The sequence below is a fragment of the Gobio gobio genome (genome assembly GCF_949357685.1).
Source record: "Gobio gobio genome assembly, chromosome: 8".
In the NCBI taxonomy this organism is placed as follows: domain Eukaryota; kingdom Metazoa; phylum Chordata; class Actinopteri; order Cypriniformes; family Gobionidae; genus Gobio; species Gobio gobio.
The window spans coordinates 48,724,862-48,752,356 of record NC_137114.1 but is presented as its reverse complement, the minus strand read 5'-3'; the positions used below and the strand labels follow the sequence as shown (position 1 = coordinate 48,752,356).

The window sequence follows — 27,495 nt, the reverse complement described above, 5'->3', positions numbered from 1 at the left end:
CGCGCATGCGTCGTGGAGGCGCACACGGAAGACAAGAACAAGTTGGATAAAGGTGTTATTTTGATTTTTTTTTGCGCACAAAAACTATTGTCGTCGCATTGTATGATTATTGTAGAGCCACTGGTGGTGAGATAGACTTTGTAACGACGTTTTAAGTGCCTTTCATGGATCTTGGAAGTGTCAATGTACTGAATGCCAATGGAGGCCTGTGTGAAGCCTTTCTCAGCCATCAGCTTTCAACTAAAATATCTTCATTTGTGTTCCGAATATGAACGGAGGTCTTACGGGTGTCCAACGACATGAGGGTGAGTAATTAATGACAGAATTTTCATTTTTGGGTGAACTAACCCTTTAATACCACCTCTCAACAACAGGTCCATCATGTTTAGATGAGCTGATGAAAAGCCTCTTTGTCTCCAAAAGTTCCCTGTTTTCCCCTCATTCATTATGCTGATGTCTGAGATCTTCTGTAAAGTGGCACATTAAGCACATTTTACTGGTGTAATAGAGTCTGTGAAAAACTCTCTGCCAACATATTATTACACTCTAATAATAAACCAGGACACAACGCATTTTATTATATTGTTCCTTAAACACGTAAACTCTGGAGCTGATTAATGTTAAACTCTGTAATCTGTAAACATCTCTCACCTGCAGACTGGAAATATAAGGCATCCGGCGAAAATATAGCACATTTTTCCTTCATTCACGACCGTGCGTTTCAGCTTCAACTAGTGAGTTTCTGCTCGTCTCGTCTAGTCGCGATTCTCTTCTGCGCATGCTCAGTGCGCGCGGTGTCATGTTTCTTAAAGGGGCCGCATATTCTTAAAGTATCAATGAAATAAAAATGTTTACGTTTTTTTGCTTTTAGTATGAATATGTTAGGCTTACCAGTGGTGTGCGGTGATGTTCTGAAATGAAGAGGCAATGGCTATTTGGTTAACAATAATACTGTACATCCCAAACATATTTATTACAGTATTAAGATATTAAGATATAATAATGATTAACTCATTCTCTGTGTTCATTAAATAGATTGATCAAGATGTTGTTTTGGATTTATTTCTCATAATTGGGTGTATAATCAGAACACAATATAGTACACTTAGTAAATAAGTAAAGGAACAGAATTTATCTAATTCAAGTAAGGCCAGCTATAAGCACTAGGGATGCCACAGTTCTCAATATAATATTGAACCGTTCGGTACGTTATTCACGGTTTAATACTCGCTTGTGAATTGCGTTTTTTTTTCGGTTTTGCATTGAATTATTTTTCTACAAATTCTATCATTTGCCTCCATCCCAATACTGAACAACGCAACATACATTCACTTTTAAATAAAATAAAGGAAGAGTATTGCAATAAAAAATCAGAAAATCCGCTTCTTTTAAAAACATATATATATATATATATATATATATATATATATATATATATATATATATATATATATATATATATATATATATATATATATATATATATATATATATATATATATATATATAAATAAATGTATAACTTGCTTGAATTTAATGGATCTGAAATGAAAAAAAATCACAAACCAATAGAATAATCAAACTTTTATTAAGTTACATAACAAAACCTAAAATATTTTTAACAATAAATATAAATAATACCAAATAATATTATTCTTCAAGTTTTATATTCCATCAAATAAAATAGTTTTTTAACAGTTGTGCAAAAAAAGATCCACAATTATCTGAATAACTGCACACAAAATCACAGAATGGTTCTCATTAAGAACATGAGATGCTGCACTGAATCTCTCACTGTCTGTCACTGTTCTCTGGGAAAAATGGCATTTGGGGGGTAAAATATGTGTTTTTTTGGCAGGGTTGCCTGCTAAAATTTGCATTCCTGGGTCTAAATATCACATAATTGGGGTCGCTTCAACCTACAGACATGGAAAAACATCCCGCGGGAAAACCACGGACTTGGCAACACTGCTTGGGGCAGATAAATACCTGCGTGCAATCCGCGCAAGCAATGGAAAGCGGCCTTCGTTCGCGCGCCAGTAGTCAAGGGGATTGTCGCTTCTGGCAATGGGTAGTTCAGCTGGATCCGTCTCTATTTGTTCTCATACCACTGACATGCTTAATCTTTGATAGGCAGACGCGTTGCGTGATAACAGCTCGACCGTGAGTGAAACCTAAGCGCTTGCGCACGGATGGAAGGGGCGGGTCGGGTGACATTCATTTTCGGTTTACGTTTTCGGCTGTTTTTTTTATTTCGGCCCGAAACCGATAATGCCATTTTCGGCCAAACATTGAAATTTCGGTGCACCCCTAATTAAAGGGGTCATGAACTGGCTTTTTAAAATGTTTTATTATACTGTTGTCTGAGGTCAACTTATGACGTTAAAGTGGTTTTTACATTCAAAAACATCATAATGATTAAGTAATAGGCTATTTTCTGCCATGGTTTTGAGGCTCTCTCAAGAAACACTGGGTTTTGATGGGCGTGCCGCACTGAAGACTTGGAAATAAATGTCCACGGCTAGGATTGAATAAGCTTTGCATATTTAATGAGCTTCTGCTCCCCTGTGAGTAGGCTACACGAGGAACTGTTTTGAAACCCTGTGAGAAACGGCAAACAAAATGAATTGTCCCACAGGGCTCGCAAAATCTCTTTATCAAACAAACACAATGATTTCTCTCTCATCAACCTGCGATTGATGGAATGTTTTTTTTTTACTTGGCCTGTCCGATCGGTGAATATAAGCGCGAGTCGTGCATCACACACACACGCGCCAAGTACGTTGCAGACTACATGATCAAAACTTCCGCGATTGTATTTTCCCTTCAAATATCAAGTCAAGAGAGTGAACGCACATCAATAAAGGAATGTTATTTCACTATTTAAGATAAGATATTTACGTTTTGGTAGCCCGTCTGAAAAACACATAGCCCCGGTACATTGGGATTTGCGAGCCCTAGCCCATAACGTTACATGTCCGAGTCTGATCCTGATTCGCAATTAACCAACAACACCAAAAATAAAGGATTCTTCAGACTGTTACGACCCTGGTCTAGGTCAGGAAAGCAGCATAAAGGAAATGTTCTGGAGAAATCAGTTTAAACAATTATTTATTAGGGGCCAAGCACCGAAGGTGCGAAGGCACCTATTGAAACCGTTCCCGTTCTTATTATTATTATTCATCTTCTTCTTCTTCTTCTTCTTCCGCCACGAAGTCTATGGCAGCCCATAGAACCGTATGGTAAAAAGTTGTGAAATTTGGCACACTCATAGAGGACAGTCTGAAATGTCACCGTAGCAAATTTGGAGTCTCAAACTCAATCCCTTTAGCGCCACCATCAGTCCAAAATTTGACTCATGTTTATGCTAATAACTTTTGAACCATAAGGGCTAGAAACAAAATTCTTTTTTCCTCTGATTCCTTGGCTCAAGGCGATTCGATTGCATTTTGAATTTTCCGAAAAACCTACTTTTACGAACTCGTCCTAGACGGTTCATCCGATTTGCACGAAAATGGATCCAGATCATCTTCAGACCATGCTGACAAAAAATCTTGCAAATCAAGTTGATTCGTCAAATCATTTGCGATAAACGCGCAAACAAATTTTACGTAACGGTTGCAAAAACACTCTTAAGGCAATATCTCCGCAACGCTTTATCGTATTTAAACCAAACTTGGTACATGTCATCACAAGCATGACTTGAGGCAACATACAGCGTTTCGGTGCAGCGCCACCTACTGGTCCGGAGATACAAAAAATTGCTATTTTTGCTTATAACTTCTGAACTGTTTGTCCAAAAATCATAAAAGTGGTCTCGTTACATTCAGGACAACATGCCGAGTCGTCTGATATTCAATTTTACCATATCGGCCATTTTGGCTGTCGGCCATTTTGAATTTTGTCAAAAAATGCTATATTTTACAAATGCATTAGTATATTGTTACTAAACTCGGTATGTGACTTCCTTGCTATGCCCTGAAGGTACTCAAAAAGTTTTAGGGCAGTGCCACCTTGTGGTCAAAAGATATAACAAACTTGACAAAAATGCTAATAACTTTTGATTAAATTAGCCTAGTATATTGAAACTGGTCATAATAGAGTCATTGGCTCATGCCGATTCAATTGCAACCTATGATGTCATTTTCGGTCATGATAATTTCCCCGCCATTTTTAATTTTCCAAAAAACCTACTTTTACGAACTCGTCCTAGACGGTTTGTCCGATTTGCACGAAAATTGAACCAGATCATCTTCAGACCATGCTGACAAAAAATCTTGCAAATCAAGTTGATTTGTCAAATCGTTTTCGATAAACGCGCACACAAATTTTGCGTAGCGGTTGCAAAAACACTCATAAGCCTATATCTCCACAACGCTTTATCGTATTCAAACCAATCTTGGTATATGTCATCACAAGCATGACCTGAAGCAACATGCAGCGTTTCGGCGCAGCGCCACCTACTGGTCCGGAGATACAAAAAATGGCTATTTTTGCTTATAACTTTTGAACTCTTTGTCCAAAAATCATGTCTTCCGCACCATGCTTTGAAGGTACTCAAAACGTTTTGGGGCAGTGCCACCTTGTGGTCAGAGGTTATAACAAAATTTACAAACATGCTAATAACTTTTGATTAAATTAGCCTAGTTTAATGAAACTGGTCATAATACAGTCATTGGCTCATGCCGAGAACAGAGATACTAATTTTTCCATATTTGGTCAAACATCCTGTCCTCAATGTTCTTATTTGATCAAAACCTACTTTTTCAAACTCATCCTAGACCGTTTGTCCAATTTCCACCAAAATTGAATCGTATCATCTTCAGACTGTGTCAACAAAAAGTTAGGGATTTTGCATCAATAGATGAAACCGTTTTTGTAAACCGCAGCGACGAAGTTGAGCCATTATGCCAAAATTACTCTTGAGGCTCTATCTCTGCAATGCTTTGACATATTGGCATCAAACTTTGCATGTGTCATTGTTCCCTTATTCTGACCACACCACATCAATTTCGTATCTGTGCCACCTATTGGTCAAAAGTGATAAACCATTAACTTACATTATCAGTGACTCAATATATGATATTTCAGCCATTTTGCCTAATCTTCTTAAACTGTATAATTGTTAATTGTTGCAGTTGGTCTGACACTCTCAGACTACAATGCATTTTCAGCCTTTTGCTTAAAATCATCTTAAAACGTGATTAATTGCTCATTGCTCCAGTTGTTCTGACACTGCCAGCCATTTTGGCATGTCTTGTCTTCTTCTTTGCGCTTGGCCCCGGTATTGCTGCTTGCAGCTATATTTTTTATTGTTTCTCTTTCTTTTTTTCCGCTAAGTTTCGTCACAACACAGATAAGTGAATCAATTCTTCAGGGCCGGGCAAGGCCAAAACAATAAACAAAACGGCCACTAACTAAACCCCAATTTATTGCTAACTAAACCCTGTAAAAGAAAGAAAAAAAGAAAATACAGCGATCTTAACCTAACTTCGCGGCTAGCTCAACTGCCACGTCCACATCCCGGGCGTTCTTTCAAAGAATCGTTCCATTCCAGTCCACCAATCGCTGGGTACGTCTCCAATACGTCCAATCAAGGCGGAGCTACCTGAGAGCGAGCGAGAGAGAGAAAAAGAGAGAGAGACACGCACACGCGCGTCTCTACAGACAGGGAGTGGGAGGAAAAACAACAATACGTCCCCTGACGTAACAAGACTTTGACAGCGTGCTAATATTCAGTTAGACGCGTACACATTAATCAGTAGATAGCAAACCATCTGTAACAATGCAATACTGTCACATATAAAAAACATTTAACTCACATAAGTGTGTTTAATCTCATCCTGTCTGCAAATCCCGTCTCTTGTTTACAAACGAATCCAGTGAAATGAAAGAACAGACACGCAATGTCTTCCCCACGTGAGCTGGATATTCATTAAAAATAAAGTTCATCCATGCATTCATAATATTGGAATCTGAATGAATCTTATTCGCCATGTAGGCCTGTGTTATGTTAGTGGCACGAGTCGGTGGGTGGGGCTACAGAATCAGGCGTTGTTTTTCTTCTGTTGAGGCGGTGCTTCACTATAGTGATGGGAAGTTCGGTTCTTTTCTGCGAACCGGTTCTTTCGGACAGTTCGTTTCAATGAACCGGATCAAAAAAACGGTTCACCAGTTCTTTTCCGCTCAAACGCAATGACGTCATTTCGCGATGATGTAGTCAAGTCTATTGCGGGCTGGATAAACAAACACTTTACACATTAAAATATATAAAGTCAGTAATCATAACATCAGTCAGATAAAATATCATCATAATCTGATAAGTTTATTACAATTAAGTTTTACATCTAAAGCATCCAAACACATGCAGTGATGCAAACGATCTTTACAGTTATAAAATCAATAAATCAGTCTTCATCAGTGCAGAAACCATGATCCACTTACTATTTTTTTGTAATTAAATAAATACGGTTCGCCAGATTTTCCCCTCATTCATGTCCTCGGAGTCGTTTCACAGACACGCGCTCATATCAGCTGTTGTTCATTCGGTACAGAGAAACGCGCCGTGCAGTCAGTCGTTCGACGCATGCTCAGTATCATCGGCTCATCGGTTCTCAAATCAGACATGTCCGAAATAAACAGTTCTCGTTTCAGTGTACTGCTGATCCGAAAACTTCTGCAACCGGTTGCAACCGATTCTTGACACGAGAACGAAATTGAGATTTGAGAACCACCAGAGCGATTCAAAAGGAGTCGCTTGCTTCGCCTTTGCTGTAGTTTGATTAGGCTACGTTATGTTTATCTTTATATCACCTTGTTTACAAATTAAATACAATGGAGTCCTGTCCTAACAAAGTTAGGCAGATTGTTTTTCTGAATTCAAACCTACCCTTATAAGAGACGGTCAAGCTGCATATGTAACTTAACCTCTGTTTAAAACTGCCTTTGCACTTTGTTTTTGCTATTATTATTATAATTTTTTTTTTTTTTTGATAAAGCACAATAACTTTTTTCATTTACAAACAACAGGCAATACCTGTTAAATATAGTGTGTAAGACAATTACAGTGTGTAATAGGGATGTTAACCGATGACCGCTTGACCGATGGTTGACCGTATCAACGTAAGCCGATCAAAGTTGTCGCTTAAAAAAAAAAAAAAAAAAAGTGGAGTTAGACCTGCCTGGGCCGGTGCGTCTTTTACGCATTCTGAAGGTGCCTGTGAGTGGAAGGCAGGCGGCGGCGCCGGGACAGTGTGTGTGTGAGAGCGGGAGGCAGAGCGGCAGAGAGATGCGACAGAGTTGCGAAATTGCAGGCGCGGCTCGCGGCTGTTATTTCAAATAGCGCAGCATATTTTAAACTAATCGGTTAACCGGTTTCAACCGGCTAATGAGGCTTGGTGGTCGGTCAAGAAAATGTTTAGTTTTCACCATCCCTAGTGTGCAAGTGCACTTTTCCACCAATTTTTCTTTTTAAAATGTGTGTATTATTTGAACACTTTAATAAATGTTTATTAAAACATTGTTTATTTAATACTAACCCAATTTGTGAATGTGTCCTCATTAACTATAATTACACACAAACATAAATCTTTTAAATAAATAAATACTTCAATCACAAATAGTCAATCACATGCTCATACAGTGATAAGACAGTAATGAACTTGAAAATGATGAAAACATATTTCCACTATGTTTTATATTATAACACGTCTCGATGTTCAACAAAACTTGTTTTTCGTTCTCTTGAAAAATGACACGCGTGCTCAGTCAGTATCAGCTCATCGGTTCTCAAATCGGACATGTCCGAAATAAACAGTTCTCGGTTAGTGTACTGGTGAGCCAAAGTCCGCTGCAACCGATTCTTGACTCGAGAACGAGAACTGCGACAGACCGGTCCGCGTATGTTCTCGATTCAGTGTACTGGTGATCGGAAAACCGCTGCAACCGGTTGCAACCGATTCTTGACTCGAGAACGAGAACTGTGACAGGCCGTGTAGGCTACGCTCGTTCGTGTACGCTGCACGCATGTGTATCATCAGTATCAGTATCATCAGCTTCTGCTCGCTGACGTGCGTGCATCATCAGTTCTCTCTTACAGTAGGGTAAGTGTATTGTTGGAGTAACTGAATAACTCCAGGATGTTGGTTTATTTCGAGTCAGAGGGACAGTCAGACAAAAAGTCAAAAAGTGATTAACTTTATACATTTGTGGATTAGTGCTTACTAGAGATGCGAACTATTTAGAACGATTCAGTCCGATTTGGTGAACTGGTTCGACCGGTTCACTAAAAAGAACCGGTTCAAAAGAACGATTCGTTGGCGAACCGGACATCACTACTTCACTACACTCTCACGTCATAGCCGGGCACATTCTGAGATTGAGCGTTTTCTGAGCCTGGTGTCAATAAAAGCTTTTATTTGACTAACAAGGATGTTTGAATCTGAAACTTACAGAATATTCTTATATTACTATGACCTTTTATATATCAAAAGCTCAAGGGAAAGTTGCTTTCTCAATCCATGACCCCTTTAAGTAAAATTAATTGAATATATATAATTCAAGCAAAACATGCTTAGCACACAATCCACCCTGACAGAATATAAAAACTACAACTAACACTTTATTTACATTGTAAGCGTCGTTGACTGGTGAAGCTTCAAATCTCAAGTCTTTCAAGTTTTCTGAGCTTTACACCAAATTCACATAATTAGATGATTCTCTGCTTTTAATATACACTCCATATTTTATCTCAGAGAATTTACTTTAAATGTATTTGACATAAAAACTAATGTTGCTCACTTGCAACATTTTTTCATATGAGCGTGAAGGCCTGATAAATATTTGAAACTCTTCTCACACTGAGTACAGTGGTACGGCTTCTCTCCAGTATGAACTCGCTCATGCACTTTTAGAGATTGAAGCACGGTGAAACTTTTGTCACAAGATGAACACTTATAAGGTCTTTCTCCAGTATGAACTCGCACGTGTGATTTCAGGGTTCCAGACAGAGTGAAACTCTTGTCACAATATGAGCACTTGTAAGGTTTCTCTCCAGTATGAATTCTTTGGTGCCGTTTTAGTTCACCAGATGTAGTAAAGCTCATCCCACAGTCACAACACACATGATCTCTCACTCCATCATGTGTTTTCTGGTGCAGTTTTAAACTGTTCAGCCTTGAAAAACTCTTTCCACAGAGAGAACACACATGAGGCTTCTCACCTGAATGAACTATCAGGTGTTGATTTAGTTTTGATGATGAAATAAAATCTTTCCCACACTGATCACAGTTAAATGGCTTTTCTCCAGAGTGAATACGCAGATGTTTACTGATACCTGCTGTATCTCTAAAACTCTTCTCACACTGAGTGCAGTGGTACGGCTTCTCTCCAGTATGAACTCGCTCATGTGATTTCAGGTTTCCAGACAGAATGTAACTCTTGTCACAGAATGAGCACTTGTAAGGTCTTTCTCCATTATGAATTCTTTGGTGCAGTTTCAGTTGGTTAGCTCTAGTAAAGCTCTTCCCACAGTTCGAACACACATGATCTTTCACTCCATCATGTATTTTCTGGTGCAGTTTAAAACTAATTAGCCTTGAAAAACTCTTTCCACAGAGAGAACACACATGAGGTCTCTCTTCCGAATGAACTTTCATGTGTCGTTTTAGATATGATGACAAAGTAAAATCTTTTCCACACTGATCACACTTGAATGTTTTTTCTCCAGAGTGAAGGCGCAGATGATTTTTGAGTCCAGATTTATATGGAAAACTCTTTCCACACTGAGAGCAGGTGTGCAGCTTTTTGGCTTTTGTTCCTTGAGTTTTGATTTCACATAGTTTCTTTACATCGTTTAGTTTGCGTCTTTGCTCCTTCACTTCTATCTTGTCTAAAATGAACAAATTTAGCAGTTAGAATCAGTTCAAGGAGGATAAATGTAAAGAATCAAAACAACAATTAGCACAAAACAAGACACCAGGTATCTGTCTGTGTGAGCATTGAGTATCTTTATCTGATGTGCAAAGGTCAGTTCCGTCACTCGCTTGATAAAATGATTAAACGGCTATATTATGATGATTTATGTGCATATAATGTTATACATGGTTATGAACATTTAGATTAATTTCTCTATCATTTATGCTTATTAATTCACAGAACCATTGAAGAATCAAGAATGGACACCAACCTATTTGTTCCTCAGTATCTTCATGTTTTATTCTGGATGGTTCTGGGTAACTCATGTCTTCAATCTCCTCTTTAATAAACTCCATCTTTAACAGTCACACAGATTTCAGCTGCTACACCTGGAGTTTGTCCTTCTCTTGTAGGATGATGTGATGTGATTGGTGAATTGTTGTTGGACAGACAGCAGACCTGCAAAATTCAAAGAGAAGTTACTGAATTAATACTGAATTACCAGTGGTGCAAGTATGACAAACCCGGAAGTCTACTTCACCGCTGGCTCCTTCAAGAACAAAACCTTACTTTTCAAAGAGGCTTTATTTTACTCATAAATAATATTAAAAAACATTATAAAACCCCATAGGAAAATCGTCTCAGATTACGTATGTAACCATGGTTCCCTGAGAGGGAACGAGACGCTGCGTCGAAACGCTGTGAGAACGCTTCTGCATGATTGCGTCTTGAAGCACTTGTGGAATCAGTCCAATGGACAGACGGAACGTCATAGGCGGGTGATGTCATAGACCGGAAACTATAAAGGACCCGTGAACACAAACAGAAACTAGCTTCTGAAAAAGCCTGAAGTAAGTCGCTCACGGGCACGCAGGGAATATGGCAGGACGACGCAGCGTCTCGTTCCCTCTCAGGGAACCATGGTTACATATGTAACCTAGACGTTCCCTTTCAAGGGAACTCGCGCTGTGTCGAAACGCCGTGAGAACACAATACCCACGCCGCCAAAAGAGCAAGTGACCGTATGTGTGAAATCAAAAGCGCACACTACTACGATAGCACCTGCACCCCAGGAGTGGTCAAAGCAGATTCGTTTCTCTTGGTCTGACGCCGAGGAGGACAAAGGCCAGCAGCACTATAGGTATTACAATAATAGTAGAAACCCCAGCAACATTGCCCGGCCTAGGATGAAGAAAACCTTCCCTATGCCGGGCGCAAACCCTTGACTGCAGATCTAAGCCTCAAAACGCCACGAAGGAAACAAGTAACTAGCGGTTGTCTCCTCAAAGAAACCTCACCCAAAGGAGCGTGGAAAGTAGCTAAGGCTGCCACATACACCTTCAATATGGATAGAATACAGTTTCCTTGTGGACGGAGCTCTGGAGTGATATACGGTCTCAACAGCCTCGGCTGAGAGACCTGAACTTATGAGCTGGGCCCCCTCGGAGGCCAGGCCCAGTTTCACCCTCCTGGCAGGGGTGATGATCAAACGTCTCACTTGAGAGTGAAGGTCCCTACTGAACGGAATCTCCAGCGGAGAGCAATCCAGAAGAGAAACTAGGTCTGAGCCCTACTCGGGCCAGCCAGTACGTGGCTATTAATAACAGATGAGCCCCGTCTCGGCGAACTCTCTCCAGAATTCCCAGAAGCAGAGCAATCGGGTAAAGGCGTACAGGGGTGGCTTCGGCCACTCCTGTATCATGGTGTCCAGTCCCGGAGGAGCTGGATAACCACAAGAGCTCTGCCACCTCGGTGTGGAGTCTTCATTTCCCTGGGACTGAGCCCCTACCTCAGCAGGATGTCCGCTTCCTGGAATTACATATATGCAACCATCAAAGTGTCGTTGTTAACTTGAACAAGCACATGGCGGACTCTGAGGTATGGCCAGAAGTGGTTCAGAACCCGAAACACCACCATCAATTTTGGGCGATTATATGCCATAAAAGCTGACGGTCCTGCCAAGGACCCTGAGTTGAGCGACCACTCATGATCACTCCCCCAGCCCGCAAAGGAAAACTCTGTCGTTAGCGTAACACGACGAACATGAGTCCCCAATACCTGCCTTCGGGACATAAACCAAGGATCTTTCCACATAACTAAAGCACGAAGGCATCGCCACGTGACTTCAATCATGCGGAGCAGGTATCCCCTCAGGGAAAACCCCTTGGTTATGAGCCACCACTGTCACGGTCTCATGCTCAGCAGGCCAAAAAGTTATCCCCACTACGTTTCCGGGTGGACCCAGAGACATGTGCTCGTCAGGGACCACTGCGCCCCGAAACACACAAGGTTGCGGGGTTGGCAGAATGATCCCCCTGAGGGCACCGAAGGGAGACGGGCACAGTATAATGAGGTGGATACCGCCTTCCTACGGAAGGGACCCTCAGAGTCATTGATATTGATATCGTCAGAAATATTAGAGATGCCAGTTTCTCGAGACTGGCCTCTGCTGTACCACGAGCAGCAAGCACAGTGCCCTGAAGCGGCGAACCGGCAGGGAACAGCTGGCTTGACTGCTCTAGGAGGTCAGAGCAAGGCCACTACGTTTCCGGGTGGACCCTGAGATATATGCTCGCCAAAGATCACTGCGCCCCGAAACACACGAGGTGGCGGGGTTGGCAGAACGGTCCCCTTGAGGGCACCGAAGGGAGACGGGCACCGTATAGTGAGGTGAACACCGCCTTCCTACGGAGGGTTTCCCTCAGAAACCTGACATTGATGGTGTCAGGAGTTTTACTTTGACAAAGCCCTCTTTATGACAATAACTGTCTTATCAAAACTGCTTTGCCTTAAGAGAACTTCATTCTGCTTCCACATTTTGGAATTATAAAGGGCACGAAGCACTCAGCGCATGCTCTTACCATAACCATGGATTTTTAGAAATATGTAAATATTTTTTATATACAAAAAATTCTCAAGCCATAAAGAAATATGATTAAATTTGTCAAAATGAAATACATTCAAAACCACTCAGCTTTTCACAGGCTGAATATTCATATTGGCATGAAAAATGCAAAAGGAGTCAAACATAGGAACAGAAAGAAAGGGCTTCTCTTTTTCTTTTTCTCTTTCTTCTTTCCCCCATTTATAAATGCATTGTAGCAACATAATCTACGTGTTGCCTCGGCAAACACAAAATCTATTGATTCCTTTTTTTTTTTGGACCGTAATCTACGTGTTGCCTCGGCAAACACGAGATTCGACCATTACATTCTCAGCAGACCATGATCTATGCGCTGCCTCGGCAAACCGCAAGATCAAAAAGCCACTATATTACAGACTGTATAATCTACGTGTTGCCTCGGCAAACACGAGCTCAGTCCATTATATTCTTAGCAGACCGTGATCTATGCGCTGCCTCTGCAAAACGCAAGATCAAAAGCTACTATATTGCAGACTGTAATCTACGTGTTGCCTCAGCAAACACAAGCTCCGTCCATTACATTCTTAGCAGACTGCATCGACACGCTGCCTTGGCAAAATGTGAGATGCAGTGCTATATTGCAGACTGTACTCTACATGTTGCCGTTATATTCTCTTCGCTAAGTGCTGATCTTACACATTTGAGAAATGTATCAATGAATGTCCGCCCACTCCTTTTTTATGAAAGCTGATGCACATAGGCATAAGTTTACTGTCTCTGCGCTTCACTCGGGGCGGAAGGAACCGCAAGCGTGCTTCCAACCCCGAGATGACACACTGGACCCGGCAGGTGAAGGCAGAGGAAGAGCGATGCCTGTCTCTAACCCCTCTGCCGGACCTATTTGCGATCCCCACGACTGAAGCCGCCGCTCTGCCTCGGCAGAAGGGACCTGAGCCGCGGGGAACGCGAGCCAAAGCGCCCTCCTCGGAGAGCGCCCGGCGGCTTAAACAAACAGTCAACACACATAGAATATGCATCCCCACACATAATGAAATGAGGGCAGGGATGAACACATCCAGTGAATTGCTGTCACATTCGTTTCACTTTTATGTTTTTCTTTTTACAAGAACAAAGGTGGAAAACTCCTGCCTAACTTTTTCTAAAAACAGACAAAAACACTAGGGATGCTCCGATCGATCGGCCAGAGATCGGTATCGGCCGATAATCATATTTTATGACTCGATCGGTTCTCACTAACTTGGCTGATCTCACGAAACGATCGCAATTTGATGATGTCATCGCGTGAGGGCGTACATGACGCGTGAGGTAGGTAATAGCAAATATTCAAACGAGAGCTTTGAAGGCAGAAGTGGAGAAGAGTTCCATGTGAACAGCAGTTGAACATGGGTCAGTTGGTCTTATGGGATGGGCGAACGCCGTTCGGAAGAATCGATATACAGTAGTTTGATACGAACGCATCTGAAAAATAGCGGAGTACGCAGAATGAGCTGATGCAGGGAAAGTGCATGATACAATTTGTCCTAAACATGACACATGCTTTATATTAAGGGCTTTACAATAACTGGTAAGATATTGTTAACACGTATAGTTTAAAGCAGCTTGTCCTGTCAGACGCTCTGAGAGATACTTGTGCAGACAGACAGATCAATACTTGCGGTGTTTAATGCGTTTGAAATGCGGTGCCTTCCTCTGTGCATAACTTACATTTCACAGGGATATTCTCCATCTGTAAATGTTAGAAAGTCATGCAAATATGTCTATTTTGCGGTCAGGAGACGACGAACCTTCTGCATATGAATCTCCGCTAAAATTCAGACTTCCGCGCGTATACATACTTCAAAAATATTTGTTGTTGGACAATAAATGTGCCATATGTAGAATTTTAAACCTACAAGTATGTATATTTTTATGAAAGTGACCATTATAATTGGGTAATCAAATATAGGCTAATATGCTTTTGTTTTTATTTTAATTTTTAGTTCAGTGAATTAAAAAACAACATTATTAATACATGCCTACATTACATTCACTGTATTTGTTTATAGCCTTCAATATCAACATTGTTTTTAGGACATCATTAGGCAGGATGTGAAATAAAATGATTATTAAAATAAATACAGATTTTTTTTTTTATCCAAATAGAAAAACGTAGAAAATACAGCCCTATTAAAGGATTAGTTCACTTTCAAATACATTTTTGCTTAGAATTTACTCACCCCCTTGTCATCCAAGATATCCATTTCTTTCTGTCTTCAGTCGAAAAGAAATGAAGATTTTTGATGAAAACATTTCATGGATCTTTCTCCATATAATGGAAGTCAATAGCCTCCAAACGGTTCAAGGTCCAAATGAGAGGTTCAGTACAGCTTCAAAAGAGCTTTAAACCACATAAAACGGTACCAGGCGATAAATAAGGGTCTTATCTAGCGAAACGATCGGCCATTTTTTTTTAAATGAAAAGAAAGAAAGAAAATGAAAGAAAATTTCAGTTTTATAAGCACAAATGCTCGCCTTGCTCTGTTCAGTGATGCGCGCTTGTGATGTCACGCAATTACATTGAAAAGGTCACGCTAGACGCAGGCGCAAAGACGTTTGAATATGTGGATACGGTCCTCCTTCCGCTCATTTGTAAACACTGACTCGGTACTTCCGCCTGTGTCTAGCGTGACCTTTTCAACGTAATTGCGTTTTACGTGACGTCACGCGGGCGACTCATGTTGTTGACCCCTGAGTCTAAGTCGTCGCTTTCCTTCTTCTTTTTAAACCCAAAGTGCTCCTATTTGAGCTATTTTTAGAACAGACCTGCGGGCAACTCACTATAGCAGCTGCGTTCAGTCGCTTCCGTGTTAATTTAAGCGCAGGGCTCCAGACTGAAGCCGAATATATACTAGTGTCTGTAAATAATAAACTGCAAAATACTATTTCAATATTACTCCTGCATGTTCTGCGTCTGTGTGGATGATGGGCGCCGCACGCGCGCACTCGCTCTTGTAGTCTCTGCCGTGTGTAGTCTCTGCCGACACGAACGCATAAACCGTCACTTCATGAGAATTTGCCGTTTCATTTGAGAAAACTGGGCACGTTTCAATCAGCTCCCTAGTTCAGTCAGGGCACTGATCAGGACATAAGTCAATGGGCTGACTCCCTGATCAGTGCCCTGACTGAACTAGGGAGCTGATTGAGACGCGCACCCTTCATATCATGAACACAGACACTCAACTTTCACTTGATATTTCATGTATAAACAATGTTTACTTTTAAACAGCATACAGCCTTTACATGTTTATGTATTATTTACTTATGATTATCATCATAAATATTAAATATTGATTTTAAAAAAATCAATTGTACCGTATTGTATTGTATTGTATTGTACCGACTGCTGGAACTACTACTATACTCTTTCAGGTGTAAAACAGTTTGGATAGTTGTTAATATGAGAATTATGATGCATTATTTAAGAGTTTTAAGTATTGTATAACATGAGTAGCTCTCTGTGACTTTCATTTTTAAAAAGTAGCTCTCAAATGAAAAAAGGTTGGAGACCCTTGACTTAGACAAAAGCATCGCAATTTGCAAGCTGTGTGACACAAACGTGAAATACTCTGAAAATACCACAAAGTGTCAGTGTCAAGCTAAAAAAGCTGTCAAAGAAACTGTTCAGAACATGACACTTGCTGCAATTTTTAAAACTCCATTGTTAATTGCAATACTGCACTTTATTTACTTTTCAAAGGCTTGTAAGATACAGTTTGCACTGTTTCAATAAATGGAACTCATTTTCTCAACACATCTTTGATTCATTTTGTCCAGCATTTGCAAGCTGTAGACTCTCTGTCCCGTCAGAGGCATTGTGTAATTGATATTTTTAGTTTTCAGTTCAGTTGATTCAATCCAAGTAAATGAAACACTCAAAAGATGTCACCAAAATTACTGTCCTCTTTAAACCTTTCAGAAAATGATGTAAGTGTATCGAATTATATCGAATCGTATCGTTGGCTGAATATCGTGTATCATATCGTATTGTGAGATTAGTGTATAGCTACAGCCCTACTTATTATAACTCAAGAGTTTACGGTAACAGCGTTCAGTGCAACCACATACATGAGAACGCAGATTATTACGATGTTTTATCGCTGTCGATTGATTAAAACAATGAATCTCTGCGTTAACCTTAATTATCTGGAACCTGCTGAAATGTTATATTTAATATGTTTTAATGTTATATAAATATATTTTATTTCCGACTGTGCATTCTGAATAATAACTTATAAGAAGCTAGTTATTTTAGTCTGTAACGTTTTAAACATGGATATTTTTCTTACACAAACGCATCACTTGCTTTAGGTGGCCTTTATTAACCCCCCGGAGCTGTGTGGAGCAGTTATATGATGCATAGATGCACTTTTATTGACTTCGAAACAGAACTTCGCTTTCACTGCCATTTTAAAGCTTGGAAGAGCCAGGACTTTTTTTTAATATAACTCTGATTGAACTCGTCTGAAAGCATAATGTCATATAGGATGACTTGAGGGTGAGTAAATCATGGGGGCATTTTCATATTTGGGTGAACTAACCCTTTAAGTGCGTCACGATTCAACAAGCTCAGTGCAAGTAGTCCATTGCTTGAACATCTCTGATAGAAATAGAGAAATTTAACACTGTTACATTTGCATTTAAAAAAAGGTTTGTTCAACTCCTGTCCAAAGTCTGAGAGAAACAACAGGACCGTCATGTTTAACTGAGCTGCTGAAAAGCCTCTTTGTCTACAAAAGTTCCCTGTTTTCCCCTCATTCATTATGCTGATGTCTGAGATCTTCTGTAAAGCAAAAGGCACATTAAGCACATTTAATTGGTGTAATAGAGTCCGAGTCTGTGAAAAACTCTCTGCCAACATATTATTACACTCTAATAATAAACCAGGATACACAATGCATTTCCCTCTGGAGCTGATTTAGGTCAAACTCTATAATCTGTAAACATTTCTCACCTGCAGAATGGAAATATAAGGCATCCGGAGAAAATATAGCACATTTATCCTTCTTTCACGATCGTTAACAGCGTTTCAGCTTCAACTAGTGAGTTTTTCAGCTCTCCTCTTTCGCGATTCTCTTCTGCGCATGCTCAGTATGCGCGGTGTCATATTTCTTAAAGGGGCCGCATATTCTTAAAGTATCAATGAAATAAAAATGTTTAGTTCTTTTGGCTTTTAGTATGAATATGTTAGGCGTACCAGTGGTGTGCAGTGAAATGAAGAGGCAATGGCTATTTGGTTAATAATAATACTGTACATCCCAAACATATTTATTACAGTATAGATATAATAATGATTAACTCAGTGGTTCCCAACCACGTTCCTGGAGGACCCCCAACAGTGCACATTTTGGATTTGTCCTTTGTCTGACACACCCACATCAGGTCTTGGAGTAGCTACTAATGAGCTGATGACCTGAATCAGGTGTGTTTGATTGAGGAGACATGCAAAATGTGCACTGTTGGGGGTCCTCCAGGAACGAGGTTGGGAACCACTGGATTAACTCATTCTCTGTGTTCAGATTGATCAAGACAAGATGTTGCTTTGGATTTATTTCTCATAATTGCATGTACAATCAGAACACAATATAGTACACTTAAATAAGTAAAGGAATTAAATGTATCTAATTCAAGTTGAAACGAAATTAAGGATCAATAAATAAATACGAATACATAAGAAATGGCATTTATTGATTATGACTGATTTTATTTGACATGCACAACATGGACCGAAGGAAGAAATGCACACAGTGGTGCTGTTTTGGACGGGTTCGTGTTAACCGCTAACATATAACGCTAATCTATCCATGTTATCTCTCTTAAAATGTAAGCGCATGTAGTGTTTACATATAGAAAAGTAAAGTAAATGCATGGAGAGAGCAAATTCCATTAAACAAACATAATTCTATAAGTAAGTAAATCTTATAAGCTTGAAGAAGTCATTCAAATCATTTAATATATAGAAGGATAAATATTGATTAATACTTTGATTATAACTCACTAAGGATATACACAGATAAGGCATAACATAATAACAGGTGAAGTGGTTTCTGTGGGGTACTGAAAAGGTGTTTTTTTTTTCCTATACAAATTCACATACACACATGGCATACCCTCCTTAGCCATTTCACTCCTCCAACCTTCTCTTTTCTACCCTAAATGAGACAATGGGTTCTCTTAAGATAATAAGCTATAATGTAAATGGTCTCCATAATCCTATTAAAAGAAATAATATTTTAAATTTAGATTTTAAAAAGTTGAGACAACTCCAGTGTCAGATAGCATTTATTCAGGAAATGCAATTATCAGATGCAGAACACGAGAAATTGAAAAGGTCCTGGGCAGACTTTTAATTCATCCCATAAATCAGGAAAGAGAAGAGGAGTTTGCATCTTAGTCCATAGAAATCTTAACTTTACATCTACTACAGTTCATAAAGATACGGAAGGCAGGTTTATCCTGGTAAATGGAGTTATTGATGGATTAGGTGTTTCATTTATGAATGTCTATGCTCCAAATGAAGACGATTCAAATTTTATAAAAACTCTTTGGGTTATTTTGCAGCACAGTAGAGGGATCCTCTTGTTGGGAGGAGACTTAAATTGTGTCATGTCAAATTATATATGGATAGGCAGCTGACTCCAAAATCCCTCACCCCAATATGAGTAAGATGTTATCTGGACAACTTAAGGAAATACACTGTGAGCAATTGCTGTAAATTTACAGCCAATTATCAAAACTAAAATACTGTTTTCATGTTAAACCGTTTAATACTGTAGTTGGCAATGCATTGTGGACTGCTTAAATTGGAGCAACAAGACAGAGGCCCTAAACAGTATGCTGATGTTTTAAATTACAGGACACTACAGTATTTTTTGGAAACTGCGTGTTGACTGGGGAATTTGGTACAACGTTAGTCATTTAAATTGAGGATACTGCCTTTGGTCAATTTCCTTTAAAAAAAAAAAAAAAGAAATAATTTGCAATTAACTCCTGGAGGGACTTCGGGAACCATCCTTTGGATAGGAGATTTTCCAGAAGAGGACGCACAATTTAGATGATGTGCTGCACATCGTCGAGTGTTCTTCATCAACATCCATCAGGTCTTGCATCTACAAATTAAACGGTAATTAAAATCTTATTCATATTGCCAAGAATGTTTGATATCAAGCTGATAGGAGCTTGTCTAACAGTGAGGCTTAGATTTGAATAGCCAAAACAATATTACTTTTGGGTGGTATTTTGTTTAATTTTGGTAACGTTAGCCGAACGTCTGCATCCACATGCTAACCAAATCTACTAATTTCCACTGTTTTACTAATAAATACTTTGATAATAGAGGCAGAAATTACAATGTGCCGTTAAAAAAATTCAGTGTCACATTTTATTGTGCACTTTTCGAGATGCAACAACAAGGTAAACTGACAGCACCATTGCTCTCATGACAGTACAAATATACCATACGTTCAGAATAAAAAAAGTGCTTAGTAACCTTTCAGTCCCATCCAGTTTCAAGTGGGAGCCCTGCATGTGGAACAACTACATTTGCTGGTTCTGGTTCTGATCCTAAGGCGCCCGTGGTTGGAACAGCACAATCCCATCATCTCCTGGAAGACCGGTGAAATCCTGAAGTGGGGCGACAGCTGCTTCCCGAACTGTTTCTCTGCACTTCCAGTGCCTGCTACTCCTCGTTGCAGAGAGCTGCCACTCTGCTCTACCTCTATCGAAAGTCCAGTAGAGAATCGTTCGGTGGACATTCCTCCATGTTATGCCCCCTTCAGTGATGTCTTCTGCCCCCAGCAAGCCTCCAAGCTGCCTCCACACTGGCCATGGGACTGTGCCTTCAATCTGCTTCAGGGTTAGTCAGTGCCCTGGGGAAAAATCTATCCCCTGTCACTTCCGGAGGAGAAGGCCATGGTGGGTTACATCAAGGAGGCGCTGGACCAAGGTTAAATCTGCCCGTCTACTTCCCCTGCTGCATACAGTTTCTTCTTTGTGGCAAAGTAGCACAGAGACTTGTGGCCCTGCATAGACTACTGTGCACTCAACCGGATCACAGTAAAGTTCCGCTACCCCTTCCTCTCGTCCTAAGAAAATACTTGCTGGAATTTGGCTGCAACCTGTTCTATATCAATGAGCATGAATGAGTTTGAGACAAATGCAGCAATACATTCCATTTCGTTCAACTCACCAAAACGCATATTGAACTCTGTTGCAACTTTGTCCAGGTGAGCACAGTATTTCTCAGGGTGAAAAACATCCTTGTCTTTAATGCTCTGTGACATTTTTTCCAGGTTGGGAAAGTGTGTTAGCCTCCCGTTTTTTAGATGCATGGCCTGCCCTTTGTCACCGGTTCTGTTCATAATTTTTATGGACAGAATTTCTAGGCGCAGCCAAGGGCCGGAGAGTGTCCGGTTTGGGGACCATACGATTTCGTTGCTGCTTTTTGCGGATGATGTTGTCGTGTTGGCCTCCTCAGACCAGGACCTTCAGCGTGCACTGGGACGGTTTGCAGCCAAGTGTGAAGCGGCTTGGATGAGAATTAGCACCTCCAAGTCCGAGGCCATGGTTCTCGGTCGGAAAAGGGTGGTTTGCCCACTTCAGGTTGGTGGAGAGTTCCTGCCTCAAGTGGAGGAGTTCAGGTATCTTGGGGTCTTGTTCACGAGTGAGGGAAGGATGGAACGGGAGATCGATAGACGGATCGGGGCAGCTTCTGCAGTAATGCGGTCGATGTAGCGGTCTGTCGTGGTGAAGAAGGAGCTGAGCTGTAAGGCGAAGCTCTCGATTTCCCGGTCGATCTGCGTTCCTACTCTCACCTATGGTCTGAGCTGTGGGTCATGACCGAAAGGACAAGATCCCGGATACAGGCGGGTTTTCGGATGCCTCCTGGACGCCTTCCCAGGGAGATGTTCCTGGCCTGGGAACACCTCAAGGTTCCCCCGGAAGAGCTGGAGGAAATGGCTAGGGAGAGGGAGGTCTGGGTGTCTCTGCTTAGACTGTTGTCCCCGCGACCCGGCCCCGGATAAGCGGAAGATGATGGATGGATGGATGGATGTTAATTCACTTAAATTTAAAGCCTAATAAATGTTAAGGTGTTATTTCATTGAAGTGTCAATTCAATTTTATTTCATAGAGACATCAGTATTAGTATGGTGATACTGGCCTTCATTCATAAAAATATGTAATAAAAAAATTATTTAAAATATTCTTTCCTTTTGTTGTTTCTACATCAATTTGTAGATTAACTGAAATGATAACAATATACAATTTATTAAAATATGAAGTGTTTTTAATGCTGATTAATCATCACAGAAAAATAGGCTAGTTCATAGATTAGTTCATAGATTAATCTAGTTCATAGAATTAAAATGGTTCAGTTTTGTTTTTAATGTCAAAGTAGTTTTATTTGTACTTAAATTATATAAATATTTGGGTTTAATAAATACTTTATATAGTAAAGTTATAGTAAAGTACTTTATACAGTATATAGTAAAGTACTTTATATAATAAATACTTTATATAGTATAGTTAATAAAGTATTTATTAAAATACTTTTAATAAATACTTTATTAAATTAATTTAGAAAAATATTTGAAGCATTTTTTGTTTGTTAAAGTTTTTGTTTTTTAAAGTGATGACCAAGCGGACAGCGGCCAACAGCGAGTTAATGTTTGATCAATTTAGCCTCTCAAAATCAACACTTGACTTGTCTTGCCTATAATAAAATCCATAGATATAAAACACTTCAAGCTTCACAATGTTAGTTTAAACTAGTGGTGGTCATAGATTATTTTTTTTTAATCTAGATTAATCTCACTGTAATCTTGGAATAATCTAGATTAAAATGTCTTATTTGAATTCTGCCGAAGGTATTCAGAATATGTGTGCTCGTAAGTGATCGTTTGTCTTTTTGTAGTTTGAATAATAAATAACTTCTGTCCCTTTAAGACCTGACGCACGCATGGATCGGAAACGCTGTTCCTGTGAGCTGGTTACGACTGTGTTTACGTTAAATATCACCAAGATGGGCATTGAGACTTTTTTGAGTGTATTTGACCATCAATAAACTGGAAAAAGGAGCTCATTTTTGCACTTGTATGTCAGAGGCGGCTTTATTACGGTATGTGTATGTGCGCTTGAGATGCGAGCGCGAAATCTGTGGGAATTAGTAGAATTAACTTTATGTGCAACCCCACACGAAATTCAGACCGGTCACACCAATAGTCATGAGGAAAAATCCAACACCCGTTCGTCATGTTCAGTGGGTTAACTGGACTGAACGAGCGGAGGCAGGTGCGTGTCAACTCGTTGTCGGTCGGAGAGGAAAGCGCAGCTGATATCGATACTGTAGAAAATGAGTATCGTATCGTTTCAGATATTTTAGTAGTGATAGGCTACATATCGAAATATGGATATTTTTGACAACACTAGTAGACACAGGTTCTAAGACTCTCGCCCCTACAGTGCAATTCGGCTAGGTACATCCGCGCTAAAATATCAAGGTGAAAGTCATCATAGCTTGCGTAGTATAGACCCAGCTCCCAACCCAACTTTGAGAATAGATTAACGGCAATATTTTTTTTATCACCCGATAAGAGTCTTATGTTAATGCAGCACGTTAACTCTGATAACGGCCCACCACTAGTTTAAACATTTACCATCACCACTACAGTAAAAAGGCCTTTTTGACATGTTGAGGCAGGTTCTCGAAGCTCTCAAATACAATCTACTAATAAACAAAAAAAAATGTTTGTCTTACCTTAAACCTCCTTAACCTTAAACCGCAAAATGAATATAAATCCGATCTTCAATTCCCGCGCTATGCACATTTAACGGAGTTCACGTCAATGAAAGCAACAGATATGAGCTGCATTTTATCATCAGCTTTTAATGAGGATGATTGTGTTTTTGAGCATCTGAGACTTGGGCTACTTTCAGTTTCATTTGCGGCGATGCGTGTTGTAGGGCGTTATGTCTGACTACCCTACATCATGTCATATATAGCCTATAACACGCTCTCACATGTTTATTTTTTTAACAATTTGCAAGGAGTAAAATTTACATATGTGGTTTAAACAACCAAATGCGTAACCAGACCACCTTCTGAATTGTTTTTTTGAGTGATCGGATATTAATCCATCTCGAAAGAATTTCGAAAGGCATACCTAAAGGTCATACTGATCGCGCACTCTTAAATTTTGGTGGCAAAATGCGACCATTTGGCCGCATTTTAAACTCATTAATGTGATCAAAACTAATTAAAGACAAGATGTTGTTTCAGTTTTATTTCTCATAATTGCTAGTACAATCAGAACACAATATAGTACACTTAGTAAATAAGTAAATTACATGAATATATCTAATTCAAGAAAGACCTTCCATCCGGCCAGAAAAAAACACAATGACTTTATTTACTGTTGAAGCTTCAAATCTTAAGGCTTTCTAGTTGTTGTGGCAAAATTTCAACTATCATCGCATTACTGGATAAGACACAATACCTTGCCCAATTGTCTTTATAAAGATGTATTTTCTTGCAAGAAAAGAGTCACAGTCATACAGCCATCCTGAATGTCTACAGAGTGCACTGACAGACATAACAAGAGCCCAGTATTTATCATTTTCACAAAACAATCAGCTCCTGTAAATTTCCAAACATGGCAGAAGTTAGAAGCACATACTCAAATATCCCCAAAGTGTGCAGTCCATTTTAACCCTGGTCCCTAGGATTGGTCCCATCCTGACCCCTAAGGTCAAAACCCCAGTCACTGTGTCTCCCCAGAGTTGTGCCCTGCGTGTGCTACGTGCTAGAATGTTAGTTCCAAAAAACTGTACTGTGAGTGATCTTAACTTTTACAATGATTCTGTATGAATATATACAAATCAATAAACATTTCATGCATAATTTAATCCATGGCTATGATTAAATTTTCCGCTACATAGTTTTCAGAGCTTTTCACCAAATTGACAAAATTGAACAATGATATTGTGATTTTAGAAATAATTCAATCTTATCTCACACTATTTACTTGAATGAAAACAAATGCTACTCACTTGCAATATTTTTTCAAATGAGTTCGAAGGTTTGATAGATGTCTAAAACTCTTCTCACACTGAATACAGTGGTACGGCTTCTCTCCGGTATGAAGTCGCTCATGTGATTTCAGGTTTCCAGACTGAGTGAAACTCCTGTTACAATATGAGCACTTGTAAGGTCTTTCTCCAGTATGAATTCTTTGGTGCTTTTTCAGCTGACTAGACGTAATAAAGCTCTTTCCACAGTCACAACACACATGATCTCTCACTTCATCATGTGTTTTCTGGTGCATTTTAAAACTGTTCAGCAGCGAAAAACTTTTTCCACAGAGAGAACACACATGAGGCTTCTCATCTGAATGAACTTTCAGGTGTTCTTTTAGAATTGATGATGAAATGAACTTTTTACCACACTGATCACAGTTAAATGTTTTTTCTCCAGAGTGACGGAGCAGATGATTTTTTAAACCTTTTGCATCTCTTAAACTCTTCTCACACCGAGTGCAGTGGTACGGCTTCTCTCCAGTATGAACTCGCTCATGTTCTTTCAGGGCTCCAGACTGAGTGAATCTCTTGTCACAGTATGAGCACTTGTAAGGTCTTTCTCCAGTATGAATTCTTTGGTGCCGTTTCAGTTGAGCAGCTGTAGTAAAGCTCTTCCCACATTCACAACACACATGATCTCTCACTCCATCATGTGTTTTCTGGTGCTTTTTAAACTGACCCAGCCGTGAAAAACTCTTTGAACAGAGAGAACACACATGAGGTCTCTCATCTGAATGAACTGTCAGGTGTTGTTTTAGACTTGATGATGATTTAAAATCTTTCCCACACTGATCACAGTTAAATGGCTTTTCTCCAGAGTGAACGCGCAAATGTTTACTGAGAGCTGTTGTAAGATTGAAACTCTTTCCACACTGAGTGCATGTATACGGTTTCTCTCCAGTGTGAATTCTCATGTGTTTGTTAAGGTCTCCTTTTTGTGTAAAACTCTTTCCACACTGAGTGCAGGTGTGCAGCTTTTTGGCTTTTGTTTCCTGAGTTTTGAAGTCACAGAGTTTCTTTACTTCATTTAGTTTGTGTCTCACTTTCATCTGATCTGAAATAAACACATTAAGTAGTAAGAATCAGTTCAAGGAGGATAAATGTGACAATTCAAGTGAACATTAAAAAGAAACAAGAGATCTGGGGTCTGTGTGGGTATGAAGTATCAGATCTTTGAGGTTCAATTGTTAATACAATTAAAAAGGCATTACACAACACTTTAACAATTTGCTGTATTTTTTACACCAAATATTTTACAAGATGTTGCTGTAGTTCGCAATGCATTGTGGATCAAACAACATTTTACAGTATATTTCCATGTCAACTGTAATTCATTTATAACAAGGAGGTGTTGTTACTGTAGCTTAAGCGCTTTCACAATAACTTACTGTGGTGTGGCATTATGGGATTACATGGGCTTCATTCAAATTTGAAATCCAGATAACTGGAGCAGCGCGAGAACGAGTGAAGATTAGAGGCATTATTCATAATTCCTGGCAAATTCTTTAAAAATATACTCTATATTTATTTAATTTGATGTCTAAGCAAATGTTTTTTTGCACAAACATATCACTCGCGCAGCTTCATAAAATTGAGGATAAACCACTGGAGTCACATGGCTTTAATTTGAATTTTAATGATGTCTTTATTACCTTTCTGGGCCTTCAAAGTGGTCATTGTGTTGTTGTGTAAGGAGGGGTCAGAGAGCTCTCGGATTCCGTCAAAAATATCTTAATTTGTGTTCTGAAGAAAAACAAAGGTCTTGCAGAACGACATGAGGGTGAGGAATTAATCATTAATCAATCAAGAATTTTCATTTTTGGGTGAACTAACCCTTTAATACGACTTCATGCTTTAGTAGTGCAACAAATGCTGATTGTATTATATAAAAGCCATTTTTACTTTAAACAGGGTTCTTGCAGGTTTCAGAAAGTCAAATTTAAGACCTTTTTAAGACATTTTAAGACCATAAAGATTGAAATTTAAGACCTATACGACGCATTACCAAAATTATTTAAATCAAAGAAATAATAAAAAAAGCAATGACATTAGAAACCCTCCACAGCCAACAACATGCCAAATGCCCAAAACCTTAGGCCCAAAATGAAAATAGGCTAAAACAAACTTGCCCTCAAATAGAATAGATTACAAAACAGCATATTAATAGCCTAATAGAGATTGAACAGGGGATGCACTAGGGAGATAGGATAAACTAGGGATGCACGATTTGGGGAAGATATCTAATTGCGATTATTCTGGGTAAAATGCATTTTTTTTTACAAATGAAAAGTGTATGCATATAACATTTTATATATTAATGTTTATATATTAACAAGACTAATAATAATGATTATATTCAATAAATACAAATATTTAACAAAATTAAAAATAGAGTATTTAAGAATAAATATAACAATATAATAATAATAATACTAATAAAATAACATTTATATTTTACAGAAAACTTATTTTACAAAAAAAACCTGCTGGGTTACCTGTTAATATGCAGACAGCCTATGACTAAAAATCATTAGAAAGGTCTAAAGATTTATTGTAAAAAATAAAATAAAAAAATAAAGAAATTC

At 39.3% G+C, this 27,495-nt stretch overlaps 2 protein-coding genes across 3 annotated transcripts in view; both read right to left on the bottom strand.

The window, feature by feature from the left end:
• LOC307129935 (uncharacterized protein) overlaps nt 1-27,495 on the bottom strand; it is a 91,239-nt gene that overhangs the window by 12,257 nt on the left and 51,487 nt on the right. The window contains exon 1 of one of the 2 annotated variants that reach the window (XM_079822739.1): nt 362-448. The exons of the other annotated variant lie outside the window; for it this stretch is intronic. The gene's annotated coding sequence lies outside the window, so the exon portion shown is untranslated. Of the gene's footprint in view, nt 1-361; nt 449-27,495 lie in introns of those variants that run through there. 2 annotated transcript variants of the gene reach the window in all.
• LOC307129948 (uncharacterized protein) lies at nt 6,992-17,902 on the bottom strand. The gene is made up of 3 exons (XM_079822760.1): nt 17,790-17,902; nt 10,187-10,374; nt 6,992-9,889 (listed from the first exon to the last, which is right to left on the bottom strand). The coding sequence occupies exons 2-3, from the start codon at nt 10,269-10,271 to the stop codon at nt 8,796-8,798; spliced, it is 1,179 nt and encodes a 392-aa protein (XP_079678886.1). The 5' UTR covers nt 10,272-10,374; nt 17,790-17,902; the 3' UTR covers nt 6,992-8,795.